The sequence below is a fragment of the Pyrus communis genome, chromosome 2 (genome assembly GCF_041283825.1).
Source record: "Pyrus communis isolate YQ-2024b chromosome 2, ASM4128382v1, whole genome shotgun sequence".
Classification (NCBI taxonomy): Eukaryota; Viridiplantae; Streptophyta; class Magnoliopsida; order Rosales; family Rosaceae; genus Pyrus; species Pyrus communis.
Window position 1 is genome coordinate 568,058 of NC_142566.1, and position 13,311 is coordinate 581,368.

At 36.3% G+C, this 13,311-nt stretch overlaps 3 protein-coding genes across 3 annotated transcripts; 1 reads left to right on the forward strand and 2 right to left on the reverse strand.

The window, feature by feature from the left end:
• Positions 1-64: 64 nt before the first annotated feature.
• LOC137748589 (large ribosomal subunit protein eL31) lies at positions 65-1,785 on the reverse strand. The gene is made up of 2 exons (XM_068488757.2): positions 1,627-1,785; positions 65-508 (listed from the first exon to the last, which is right to left on the reverse strand). Exons 1-2 carry the CDS (start codon positions 1,713-1,715, stop codon positions 226-228), a joined length of 372 nt encoding a protein of 123 aa, XP_068344858.1. The 5' UTR covers positions 1,716-1,785; the 3' UTR covers positions 65-225.
• A 2,130-nt stretch (positions 1,786-3,915) lies between these two features.
• On the forward strand, positions 3,916-7,640 carry LOC137747093 (sm-like protein LSM7). Its single transcript, XM_068487104.2, has 6 exons — positions 3,916-4,049; positions 4,308-4,375; positions 4,470-4,551; positions 5,024-5,095; positions 5,218-5,270; positions 7,339-7,640. Exons 2-6 carry the CDS (start codon positions 4,373-4,375, stop codon positions 7,426-7,428), a joined length of 300 nt encoding a protein of 99 aa, XP_068343205.1. The 5' UTR covers positions 3,916-4,049; positions 4,308-4,372; the 3' UTR covers positions 7,429-7,640.
• A 3,283-nt stretch (positions 7,641-10,923) lies between these two features.
• On the reverse strand, positions 10,924-11,991 carry SAP5 (A20/AN1-like zinc finger family protein). The gene has a single exon (XM_068488299.2). The coding sequence runs from the start codon at positions 11,717-11,719 to the stop codon at positions 11,216-11,218; it is 504 nt and encodes a 167-aa protein (XP_068344400.1). The 5' UTR covers positions 11,720-11,991; the 3' UTR covers positions 10,924-11,215.
• Positions 11,992-13,311: the final 1,320 nt, after the last annotated feature.

A 13,311-nucleotide genomic window follows, 5' to 3' on the forward strand; every position in this document is an offset into this window, starting at 1 on the left:
AAAAAAATCACTAAATTGATACATGAAATACTATGGAAGAATATGAAATTAATACAAGGGACAATTAATAAATTTTTTAAATTATTTTAGCCTTTCAAAAACTCTGATTTGGAAGTTCCAAGGGCGGACAAAACCAGGCCACACATCCTCAATTAAATAAAAGTACATCCGAAATTGGGATTACCTAACTAGAACAAAAACTGGGGTTTAAACTTTAAACTAAGTTCAGCCTTCTTCTTCATCGATCACCTTGGTGCCCAAGCCACTAAATCCCTCTGGAGGAACCTCTGTAACAGTGACTAGTGAGTAAAACTCTTCCTTGGCATCTTCATCATCGTTTCTCTTCCTTGCAATGCGGACACGTATCCTTCTTGGCACACTCCGAATACCACGGCTCCATATGTGCTTGTTAAGCTTAACATCCACTCTGACATCAGTGGTTCCCATAGACTTTCGAGCAAACTTCCTGATTTCCTTTATCGCGTTTGGTGCCTTCTTCTTAAATGTGCTGCATGGGAATCGAGATGATGGTTAAGTTTTTTTATACAAGATAATGGTTAATTAGAAGCGAGATAAGCAGATTGCACAACTAGGCGCCGAACACTGAGAGAACATAGAAGGAAATACTGCTGCAGAAATGGAGTCTGCACCATAATTCAGAGAACCATATATTGTCTTTAACAAAACTTGGTTTCTGGAAAAGTAACCGTTCATTCTTTTAATCACAAACAGTCAGGATTCTCATCAGTGCATCATAAGTTACCAACAAGGTATTAGTTCTACAAAACCCTTCGATTCCAAGAAGCTCCAGGTTAGTTGCTTTTCAAAGTTCTTAATGTTTTTCTATTCTCGACAATTACCCCAAAATAAAAACTATAGAATAGGGTGAAACAATTTGACCATCCCAAACAAATAACAATCGAATGGACCAAAGAAATTTGGCACATCGACAATTCACTTCAGGTGCTAACACCAAACCCTCGTTAATTCACTTTCCGGTGACAAAACCCCATTCGCACACCAGCTGCTAAGAACCAAAGAAATCTCTAACCAAACTGAGTTATAAAACAAAGACAAAGGTCATTGTTGACCATAAACCCTATATTCCACTACACCCCGGGTTCAGTTGGGCAATGTCAAAATCAAGAATGTAACCAAGTAAACAACTAACGGAGCAAATATTGCTCGCAAAACCCTTCAATTTAAGCCATCAATAACTATTACAATTGCATCGGTGGACATCAAAGAAGTTAGCAAGTCAACAATTCAATTCACCTAAGACCAAACCATCAACAATGTTCTTGTGAAGCAACTAATCAATACCCTAGTTCCATAAAACCATCATTGCAAAGGGAATCTCCAAATTTTTAGGAAATGAATGAAGCTATAAAAAAAAATATGAACAAGAGCTAAAAACCCTAAAATATCACTCCAAAACTAATATTTTGATCAACTAAACCAATAAATTAAAGAATGCAATCAATCAAACAATTATCCAAAAAAAAATTAGCTCAAAAAACCAACAAAATAAAACCATAAAAATCCAAAGATTAAATTAAATTAACCTCCTTCAACTCGTCTAAACTAATTAGCTAGAACAAAACAAGTAAAATTTCGAGGGCTTACCATCCATGCAAGCGTTTGTGGAGGTTGATGGTGTACTCTCTGGTAACGACCTCCTCCTTTCTCCCCTTGCCACGGCCCTTCTCCGCCATTGTTAAAGCTCTGAGCTCACCTCCGCCTCCCTGCTGTCCGTCGGATGCTCAATAAGCATAAGCCCTAGGGCTTTAACGATCGCCTTCTCATAAAATGCCCTCATTTGTCCAACAAAACTACATCATTGTCTGTGCTATTATGAACAAGATGCAGGTTAATTTTGTCTTTCTAGTTGCTTTCAATCCTTTCGTTGGGCTTGTGTTAAAAAACTGGGCCAGACCGAACTAAACACCGTAGCCCAAATGTAGGATAACAACTTTTTTTTTTTTTTAATTTTATTAAACAAACGATATTTATCTACACCAAGAGAAGAGAGAGTTGGCTAAGCCTTCAAATTTTTCTTTGGCGAGAATCAAACCTAAAACCTCTCGCATATAAGTGAAGAGGAATATCACTAAACCGTAGTACTGACAACTTAAAATGAAAGGAATTTCAATATAACGATATTCAATTTTACAAAAGTTTTAACATATGAGGCGTCGTGTTGTTGGTTTAAATACTACAACAGAATTCCACATTTTGAATAAATTTTTTGGCATAATAAAAATATTGTCACATGATGTTACTATTTCACTTAAATTATAAACATGTATATTTGTTTTGTTTATATATTTAAAAGTGTGACATGTTAAGTTATTAACTATATCATCTCCTCGTATTATGATACGTAGAATGATAGTACCATATCGACGGTGATAGTGGTACACGCCTATGTGGATTATAGGTAAGTCCTTAACCAGTCTAAGAGAAAAACTAAATTAGACACCAGTTTGTAGTTGTTGTGTCATCTTAGAACCAATAAAGTGACGGCATGTAACGAAAACTCAAGACCACTTCCCCTATTAACCAAAAAGAATGACAATTGTAAACACGAATTTTCCTGAAACAAGAACATATGTACAACATAATATTTTGTATTGATTTTAGGGTTACAATCTCTTTTACAATTTGGTCCTCTGATTCTATCTTCGTAAGGTGTAGATTTGTGAATGAGTTGTTGATCCAAAGGGTCGTCGGGCTTGATCTAGGGATGAACAATTGTGTCGATTTGTTGATGTTGTTGATCCAAAGGGCCGTCGGGGCTTGATCTTAGGATGAACGGATCTTCAAGGGCTTTTGGGCTTGATCTTGAAGAACGGGTGTGTAGATTTGTTGATGTTGTTGATCCAAAGGGTCGTTGGGGCTTAATCTTAGGATGAACAGACGATGAACGATGAACACTTTCTTCAAGGCCCGTCAAGGCTTGATCTTGAAGGAGGATTTGATGAAGAACGAAGAGGGCTTTCTTGATCCTTCGGAATTTGCTTGAGAGCTTTAGAGTTTCAAAGCTTCAAGGTTTTGGTGTGATGTGAATTGGTCTCCTCCCCCCTTTATCCCTTGATGTAAAAGCCTATTTATAGGCTTTGAGAATGAATCACCACCATCCTTTTTTTTTTTTTTTTTATGAAGTGAGTGGATGTTATAGGTGAAATGAGTGGAGTTTGTAGGTGAAGTAAATGTGTGATGTTGGTGAAGTAAGTGGAAGTTGTGCATGAAATGAGTGGAGTTTGTAGGTGAAATGAGTGTATGATGTAGATGAAATGAATAAAGGTTATAATTTTAATGCAATGGTCAACATTTATTTCACTGACATTTCGATGTCTACAACAATATTTGTTTGAGTTCAATACTTAATCATGCATTTGTGTGAATTTTTTTTTTTTTTTGAGTACATCAATATCTTTGACACTCAAGAGAAGGGAAGTTCGACTAAACCACACAATGAGCAGCCTAATTTAGTATCGAATTCGTCATTCACGAGATTTGAACCTAAGACCTCTCAGAACATGAATACCACTAGACCATAGTATTGAGTGGCTTCAGGAGAAGGGGTGTTCAGCTAAATCACACAATGAGCAGCCTAATTTAATATCGAATTCGTCATTCATGAGATTCAAATCTAAAACCTCTCACTTCTAGAGGAACATAATACCACCAGACCGTAGTATTGAGTGGGTGCATTTCTGTGATTTAACTATAAAATTTTACTTTATTTGATAGAGGTCTTTGGCCATTTACCAATTTTTACTATAAACTTTTATTTTAACCAATTATTTCAAAACTTTTATTTTAGCTAATTCCATTTTTACTCTTTTAGATGTGTTGTCTATGTGACAAATAGTGACGGATTTTTTTAATGCAATATATGATGGAAATTACCAATAATAAAATAAATAAAAAGAGAAAACTCAAAACCCTGTACTAAAGCTTAAGGCTCCCGCTAAAGCTGCCATAGCGTCTCATCTTCTTCACTGTTTCATCTCTCTCTTGTTTTCCAAAGCACAGAGACAAAGGTACTGACTTTCACAATAGTTTATGCTATTTTCATTTAAATTTTACAATATTTTATGCTAATTTTATTTTTGTGGGAATTTTTATATCTTTCAGTCGTCCTCGATCTCTTTTGGGTTTTTTGGATTTCTCAGAAACCCTAGATTTTGATTAAATGTTTATAAGTTTTTACACTCAAATTTTACTTGATGTGCTGCCATTTGGTTCATTAAATTGATTAACTTTTTGTTTCTTTCTTTTTTTTCCCAATGTTTTTTTAGCATTTTAGGGTTATTGAGTAGAGACCTTCATCGGCGAATTGAAGAACTGAGCGGAGCCGAATAAGATGGTAAGTTTAAGACCCGCGAATATTTATAAAAAAATAAAAAAATAAAAAACTGAAATTTTTTGTTATAGTTTGAAATTGTGTTTCTGTGTTTCAGTCAGGGAGGAAAGAAACAGTTTTGGACCTGGCCAAGTTTGTGGACAAGGGTGTCCAAGTCAAGCTCACCGGCGGTAGACAAGGTTACTATAATTTGCCGAATTTTTCAAATGAATTCTAGTTAGTTAATTTTAGATTCTGGATTTAGTGCACAATGTTGTAGGTCTAGCAGTTTGTTCTATTTTTCGTGGATTTGTGGGTTATTGGTTGTTTGATTACCGTTCAATTTAGGGGTTCACGCTTCAAGCAGTTTTTTGGTTCTATCTAAAACAAGAAAGAAGAGGTTGCAAGATTCTAATCGAGCAATCTCGAAGATTTAGAATGTAGAAATATACACTCGTTGTAGGTTGTACAGTAAATGTGTTATGACATGATCCAGGGTATGTGGCAACACTGCAGAGGCACTAGCTGAGTAGAAATAGACCGTCCTGTTTCTTTTGCTTCAAGTATAACATCAACTGGATCTATATCATACTCGTTAAGAAAATATCAATGAGAGTTTTTTGACTTATTATATATCCAGTATGTGATATACTGTTGTGAATTTGGTTACAGTGACGGGGACTCTTAAAGGTTATGACCAGTTGTTAAACCTTGTTCTAGATGAAGCAGTGGAGTTTCTAAGAGGTAAATGTTTCACAGCATTCTTGAAATCGTTTACGACGTATGTTTTTTAAATTCACGATTTTGGAACTTTTCTACAGCTGTGAATGCTTAGTTGACTTGAGAATCTTTCCCTTGTGTTGCAGATTCTGATGATCCATTGAAGACCACTGATCAGACCAGGCACCTTGGCCTCATAGTATGTATTCTTCTAGTTTATCTCTGTTGTAGGATCTTAAGAAAACTGCACAGGAACTTGATATATAATTATATATTGATGTTGGCTGTTGTAGGATCTATGTTTTGTTGTATTCAACTATGCCTAAAATTGTTAGGATTTGTGGTATGCTTGGTTGTGACACTTTCTGTGTATCTGATGGCAGCATATTAAGGGGAGAGATGAATACTTCAGGAGAAAATTAGAAAAGAAAGAATAATCATCAGACCCAAGAAAAGCTTAGCATATTTAGAAAATGGCTGAAATCTCCTTGCTTTATTAGTCAACTATATTTGACCAGGATTAGGGGAATACCCCCCAAGCTGATCCAACCATAGGAAAAGCTGTGAAGATTAGGAAAACAAGTGTGCATGTATGATCAGTAGGTACTGCTCCGAAGAATAGGAAAACAAGTGCGCATATACAATCAGCAGGTACTGCTGTGATGAAATTGAAACGACCAAAGTACCCTTGATATAAGAAAAGCTCAGAAACTATAAGTTTCAGTGCAGATATCAGCTCGTTTGAGAAGTTCAATTGGGTTGGGAATCCTGCTTAAAAACTGTGTTAATTTTTTAATTTAGTTTTCCTATTGAATGCTTTTCTCATCTCTATAGCATATTATGGAATTTTGAGGCATCTAGGGCGAAACCCAGAGCTTGTATATTAGCGTAAATATTTTCTGTTGGGCATGTGACCCACATAACTACCCGTTGCATGCTCATAACTTGAGACTTATCATAGGTGAAAAGTTCATTTGATCCCTTGGGGGTTTACTGACTTATCTCATAGTATGTAAACTTGTAAAGTTCAGTTCTTGGTTAACTCCTCGGACTGATATTTGTTGGCTTTAGTTAATGCATCATGTCATCCTACAAGTATGATATTTGTAACATAATGTGACATGCATCTGTAGGCGCCTTGACGCACATAACTTCTTCACTATTATTCTCTTGATGTAATTCAGTTAAATATCTGTACGTGACTGGTACCTCAGTTCCTTCCCCATCTACTAGCCAAATTCAAATTTCAACCTATTTTTGAAACAATATTCAAACTACTACCCTCCTTTAGAATAAAAGAGCTAATTTTGTGACGACAAAGAATGCGAGCCCATTAAATGTACTCCAATATTCCTTCTCAACCTTGGCCGTTGTCATGACATGTTGAAACACCAAAGACTCCTCATAATACTATATTTTTCCATAAGATTCATGAGATACTCCGGTATAATTTTCTTTCTCGTCATCCTCTGCTGTTCCCTTCATCCTGGCTGTGTGCAGGAACAGTTTCACCTCTCCCTGGAAGAGTGACAACTAAAATTCAATTTGCTGACCTCCTTATAAGAGTCTGAAAGAAAGCTGATTTTGGAACCATCTCTTCCCTTTCTCACCATGGTCGTATTAGGAACATATCTGCCGTGTATTTGATTAGTTTGGGTAGTATCTCGTCCTCCCAACTTGATTTCTTTTTGCTCACTTTAAAACTTGAACAACAGCTGTATTCATAGGTATTGCACCAACACATTCTTTCCTGGAAAGACATCGTTGTATGCGCCTTCCTCTCCCAGGAGGGGATATTAAATCGTTTTAGAGGGGTTACATGATTCATAAAATACCTGTCTGTGGTCCTTTCTTTTTTGTTTTAGTGAGTGGAATATCTGATACAAATCCATCATTTAATCAGCTGCTAAAAGTTGGTCTGCATATTCGGTTTTCTCCTTGTTGAGCAAATTGCTCAAACTTTCTTCTGCCATTGAAGGGCAGTATTTTTCGGTTTAATCTTCACAAGCTTCCACTGAGTCTCGGAACTAGTTTTCCAATCCAAATAATCCTAGATATGCATTTTCCCACGCAATCAGAAACTTCTACTTCAATTTCTGCTTTAGCAATTTGGCAAAGTGCTTGTGCCCGGTGAACTACCCAGAACTTCTAGCCATTTCGGCAGATTTGTGTGTTTTCCTTCATTCGGATTTAGTATAATATTATTGGTTATTTTGCTGAGATTGTGCTCCACAACAAGTTTTGAGTGTGCACTATTATGGTGTCAGGTTTGCAGGGGAACTGCTGTAATGCTTGTGTCGCCGACAGATGGCACAGATGAGATTGCGAACCCTTTTAGCCAGCCCGATGGTGCCTAAACCGGAGACCTTGCCGTGCCTCTCCTGACAACACCGCTGATAAGAAACCGTGATGAGGTGGTTGTACCTTTTAAAACATCATGCACAATTTAGGGTGGTTATGCCCTTGGCCTTTAAATATGCTGTATATTTGATTAGTGACTAATGCAAAACATTAAGATGTTTATGACTCCGTTTATTTTAGATATCTATTAAGAAATTTGTTATGGGAATTATTGGATGCTTCTACAAAATGAAACTCAATCGAGTTCAAATCTTCTGCATCCAATTTGTGTGTTGCCTCTTTGGCCTGTATGATTGATTGACACGCATTCATAAACTTAACATTTCTTAGCTCTGTTTTCATGAACTTGACACGTTTCAATTAATGATAGAGGTCACACACAAAATGGATGCGGAAGATTTGAACTCGACTCAAGCTGCCCTATCCTTAACTACAAACTTTTTTCCCGTCACTTAACATTACGGTTTAGTATCCCCACTTGTGAGTGCAGATTTTGTGAAAGGGGTGTGCTATCCACATCCCATTTTACTTCTCACACACCCTTTGATAATTTATGTCTGTTGATCTTCTTCAATTCATCTGATTCAACGGTCGAAAATTTAAAAAATGTGTGAGAAGTAAAATGGGGTGTGTGGATATCACACCCTTTGTGAAAATATGGGGATTTTCACAGAATGACATCATTCGGATCGAACAAACTTTTGATTTCATTTTTCCATCTTAAAGTTAAAAGTAGGAAAAGCTAATTAACTTTTTGGATTGTATGCTGATTTTGTTTCTCCACTACGTTTATAATAAAAGAAATTCAACTCTCTAGAATCTAGATCACTAAAGGTCGCAAATAAATAAATAAAAAACAATATCAAGACAAATATCATGATCTTAAAACCTACGGACATCCTTAAAATTCAACGTTTCAACAATAAAAAAGCTGAAGATAGAAGCTACTTTTTCTGGTGATTATCATTAAAATATTTAGTTTTGGCCCTTCAAAAAAAAAATAGTTTATTTAAAATTTTTTTTTAAAAAAAAGGTCCAAAAGTTGGTTCTATCATTTGTCTTCAAGAATACACCCGATTGCTGGCATCAACCCCTCCAACAAACAAACAAACAAACAAAAAAAATTAAAACAAAAAAAAAAAAAGGAGAGAAAATATCAAAGACTTTCTGCCACTTAGTACTATGGTCTAGTGAAGTGTTTTTTCACTTGTAAATGAAAGGATTTAGGTTTTATTTTCGCCAAAAACGAATTTGAGCACATTATTGTTAGTCTATTGTGAGGCTTAGTCCACTCCTCCATCTTTAGATTATATCGTTGGTAAAAAATAAAATAAAAAATAAAAAAATAAAAAACAGGATTCTTTCTAATAGACCACAATTTAAGGCTTTAGCTTACCCGACAAGAAATGAAATAAAATAAGCCCATATGACATGACACAAATACAAGTGTGTTAATTTTATCTTATTTTTGAAGGATTTGTGGGATTATTATCCAATTTAGGTCTTAATGTTGGATTAGTTCATGAGGAAAGTGCTTTCGTGAAGAACCAGCCAAGGGGGTGGTGAAATTGTAGCTACCGCTCTGAATATGACTTAAATCCTCAACACTTTGGTTTTCATTTTACATTTTCCCATCTTTATCCATATGCAAAGCAGCAAACTAGGAGAATGACTTATATGATACGAATACATGTATATTTTTATAATGATGTTGTGTCAATAAAAGAAAATAAATGTGTAAGGTTTTGTCCATGTGTCATTGTTTTTTTATTTTTTTATTTTTTTTTGTTTTTTTGACATGGGACGTCATACGTCGATATACCGATATCATACAAGTCATTCTCAAAAAAATAATAGTAATTATGCTAATTATGGTAGTGTCATCCCTTATGTACACGTGAGAGTTTGATATTTTTTTTCTTCTTCTCATAAACCATAATAGTTTAATAAAACAAAAAAAAAAATCATTGCTAAAATAAATAGACTTCTGGATCAAGCACGCGACCTCGTAATCCATACAAGCGTTGGATTTGGGCTCAATCTAGTCCTACAAATTTGACGTCTAAATTTTTAGTGAGATTAATTTTGTAGATGAGTTTGCAAAATGGTCGTTCGTACTTTAACTAGACTTGAGTTAATGAACCAGAATTCTCCCTCAATATATCATATGAGCGATTGTTTTAATCGTCGATATCCAAGGAGTTCAAGGCTTTTTATAGCTTTGGTTTATTTTCGTGTTGAGAAGTAATAAAAATGGATAATATTTGTGTTATTTTCACTAATCCCTTTTACCTTTTGACACTCACAATATAATGTTTGGACTAGCAACATGGTATGTAGAGATTAAGACCTCGCCTTATAACTTCATTAGAGTTAGAAATCATCCACGTGCCCATGAGGAGATAACAAAACAAAATGCCATAACATACCTCTTCAAGTTCTACACTACCATTTAGTTTAACGGTTTCACTTCACATTTCGATTTTTAACCATCAACCCAAACTCCCCTAAACGATGTAAGACTAAACACAACTCTTCGAGTCTTCGGCATCATGTCACATACATGCATACACACTTTCACATTAACATAAACACCAAACCAAAGCTCTTCACCCTGGCTTCTGTAGCTCTAATAATTAATTAAGACGTGCTTTTATGCTTTACTTTTTTAAATTTTATTGTTTTAAATTTCACATGTGTCAGTCAATGGTTGTATCAAGGTAAGCCTCAGCCATGTGTCTGACAGCTTTTCATGTCCCTCAAAGGTCACAAAACGCGGGGCCCCACACGTCCAAGCAGTCCCGGCACCCACTATGGCCCCCCGCACAATGCAAGTCATGTATATATACAGGAGTTGGATTCTTTTTTATTTTTTATTTTTCCCTTTTCTTTCTTTTCATTTTATTTTAACAGTGACAGTTAGATCACGTTAACATTTGATATTAATTTTTTTTAGAAAAAAAATTTAAGAGCAGAGGATGAAAAAAAGAAGAGCGGAGAATTGTAGTCCATATACACACACGCACTCATCGACGTCACCTATTCTATTCTAACAACCCACCAACACACAACCTCAGCCGTCGATCTCGTCACACCCTCGAGATCCCCACCACATCTCCTACCTTTTCATTGAAAACAGCGACCATTATCATACGCAAATGTTCCCCCTTCACCTCACTTCCAACGCTTTACAGCTTTTAAGGTCTGCTCCGTGCACACGTGTCCCCTTCCCATAGGCTCTCCTTCCAACTCTCCTATAACAATCGAATTTATCGCGATAAATAACTAATTGTAAAGCCCCCATCCCGTCTCCATACCTTGGGCCCGCTGTTTCCCAACCATCGCCAACTGTATTTCAAGTTGTAAATACGCGAAATGACGAAAAACACCCTGTCACTTCCTGGAATGTCCATTCAACTGCCGCTCAAGTTTGAACAAAAGAAAAAAAATATTAAAATACATTAAAACTACAAAAAAAAAAAAAAAAAAAGTTGAACACCAACGAACACGCCGAATATCTTAAATCATCACAATAATTTTATCATTTCCAATCCAAGAGAAATAAAAAATTAAAATAAGAACACGAAAAATTAAAATTTAAAAAAAAAAATTATCAGAGAGAATTTGATAAACGAAGCGATCTCTCCCCGTCTCTGAATTCCGTTTTGGTCTCCGAGAGAGAGACGCGCCTTGAGAACCGATCGAGCCACAAATTCCTCTTCAAATTTTCGCGTGACTTTTTGCGTTGCTTCATTTCTACAAAGTCAATCGATATATAAATTATCAAACGCGGACGATCTTTGCGGCCTTGACCACGGGGTTTTCTCTCGCGATGGCCTCGCGACCGGCAGCCTTGTAGTCGTAGCTGCACACGTGTCGATCGGAGTACCGGTGTTCAGAGCAGAAGAGCTCGCCGCACCGGCACCTGAATCCGGTCAACCCGACCTTTCTCCGACAACCGGAGCACCGATTAACCACGCGCCGATTCGGCGTTTCGTCCGATCTGGCGATCTCAGATGCCGTCGTCTTACGGCAGGTCTCGGCAGCAGCCTCGAAGCTGAAGGATGAGCTAGATCTCGGACTTTTCTCGGCTGAAAACTTCAGAATCGCCGCTGACGACGATGAAGTGGCGGCGGCGGCGGCCGATGCGGCGTTGAAGCACTTCTGGCACATGTTGTTGGTGGAGGGATTGCCGGTGACGCCGCAGTTGTTGACGCAGTGCGTTAGCGTTTCGGGGACCTTGAACTCCGTCTCTTCCTTCTCCGCTCTCTGTGCCATTTTTTTCATTCAAATTTTGAACAATCGAGAGATGGATCTCTCTCGCCTTCTCTTTTTTTTCTGTTTTTTTCAGAGATATAGATGGATGGAAAGGAAGAAAATTGGAGGTTGTTGTTTTCTAGAGAGAGAAAGAGGAAGAAAAAAGTTGTGGTTTTTAGACAGAGAGAGAGAGAGAGAGAGAGAGAGAGGAGAGGAGAGGAGAGGAGAGGAGAGGTTTGGGTGGGCGATTGAGGAGACAGAAATGTGGGAGGGGGATAATATGGGGGAGCGAAAGGTCGGTAATGGCGATAAATTATGGACCTCATCTAGACGCGTATAGACCATTTTTGCCTTTCAGTTTTACCGAAATGCCCTTCCTACTTTTCTTTAATGATCACCTTTTTGCTTAAAAAATTAAAGAGAAAGAAGGAATAATTGATTTTTTTTTCTTTTTTTTTTTGGTTCTTGGGCGTGGAATTGCCGCATTGGGTTGGTCGTTCCAGATTGGTTCTGACGTGGATAATCGTCATTAATGAGAAAAGGTAAATATCCTGACAAAGCTTATTTTAAGGTGCGGTGGGACCCCATTTTTTACCCACATGCAGCATATTATCAACATGCGGCCGTCCGATGGATTCTATTGGGTGCCCATGTTCTAATTTCTCTAGTTTTATGGTATTCTATTATTACGATTTAAAATAATAGTTATGAGATTGTTTACTCACAATCTATCTAGTAGCTCAATCGATTGAAGCTCAAAATATTATAGAAGAAGAAATTTGCTACGTTTTGTTTTATAGTTTTTTAATCTGCACTGGTAATCTTTCTTCGATTACATAAGTATTACGATCAAGTTTAGCGGTCCGGCTGCAAATTGAGTGATACAAATTTTATGTCAAATTTAACCATTGTAAAAATTTATTAAATCTCTATATGTAAGACTAAATTGTTACTTTTACAAAAATATAAATATTAGAAGAAAAAAAAAAGTTTAGAGCATCAAATTTTAAACATCAAAATAATAGTTGATAGCTTATGTGGCAATTTAACATTTTATACAATATTTTGCTCCACCCGATATGTTAAATAATAATGTCATTTAATAAACTTTTTTATCTTTTTGTGGAGTCCAATAATTAAGCCAACCAATCAAATATTTCAAAAACATAACAAGATTTATTATATATTATATTAATCTATTAAAAAATCATTTAATGAATTTGACAGCAAAAGGCTTTGCCTTCAAATGACTCATAAGAAATTGAAGGCTCGGTTGGAGAGTGTTTGCTGCCATTTTTTTACTATTTTATGCCTACGTGGCAATTTTGACATCTCCTTTGAAGATGTTCTTAGATTGATTATCGGCTCAATGTCATTCGGAACTTCTCCTCGTAATATCCTATTGAACCATTAATATGAATGGTTCAAGTAGTAACACTCCCACATGCAAAAAGCTTCTTGGGATTATGATGATATAAAACCGAAGGAATATTTTTTTTAACAAACAATATTATCTATACTAAGGGGAATAATAGTAAATTTAGCTTTACAATGTGCTATCAATAATATGATTCAAATTCATCTTGTGCGAGAATCGAACCTAAAATCTCTCACTTACAAGT

Coding starts and splice junctions, on each gene's coding strand:
- SAP5 (XM_068488299.2), bottom strand. CDS start 11,719: ATGAAAAAAATGGCACAGAGAGCGGAGAAGGAAGAGACGGAGTTCAAG.
- LOC137747093 (XM_068487104.2), top strand. Junction 5,096..5,217: donor AGCAGTGGAGTTTCTAAGAG/GTAAATGTTTCA, acceptor CTTGTGTTGCAG/ATTCTGATGATCCATTGAAG. Junction 5,271..7,338: donor CCAGGCACCTTGGCCTCATA/GTATGTATTCTT, acceptor TTATGGTGTCAG/GTTTGCAGGGGAACTGCTGT.
- LOC137748589 (XM_068488757.2), bottom strand. CDS start 1,715: ATGGCGGAGAAGGGCCGTGGCAAGGGGAGAAAGGAGGAGGTCGTTACC. Junction 509..1,626: donor CACAAACGCTTGCATGGATG/GTAAGCCCTCGA, acceptor ATTCCCATGCAG/CACATTTAAGAAGAAGGCAC.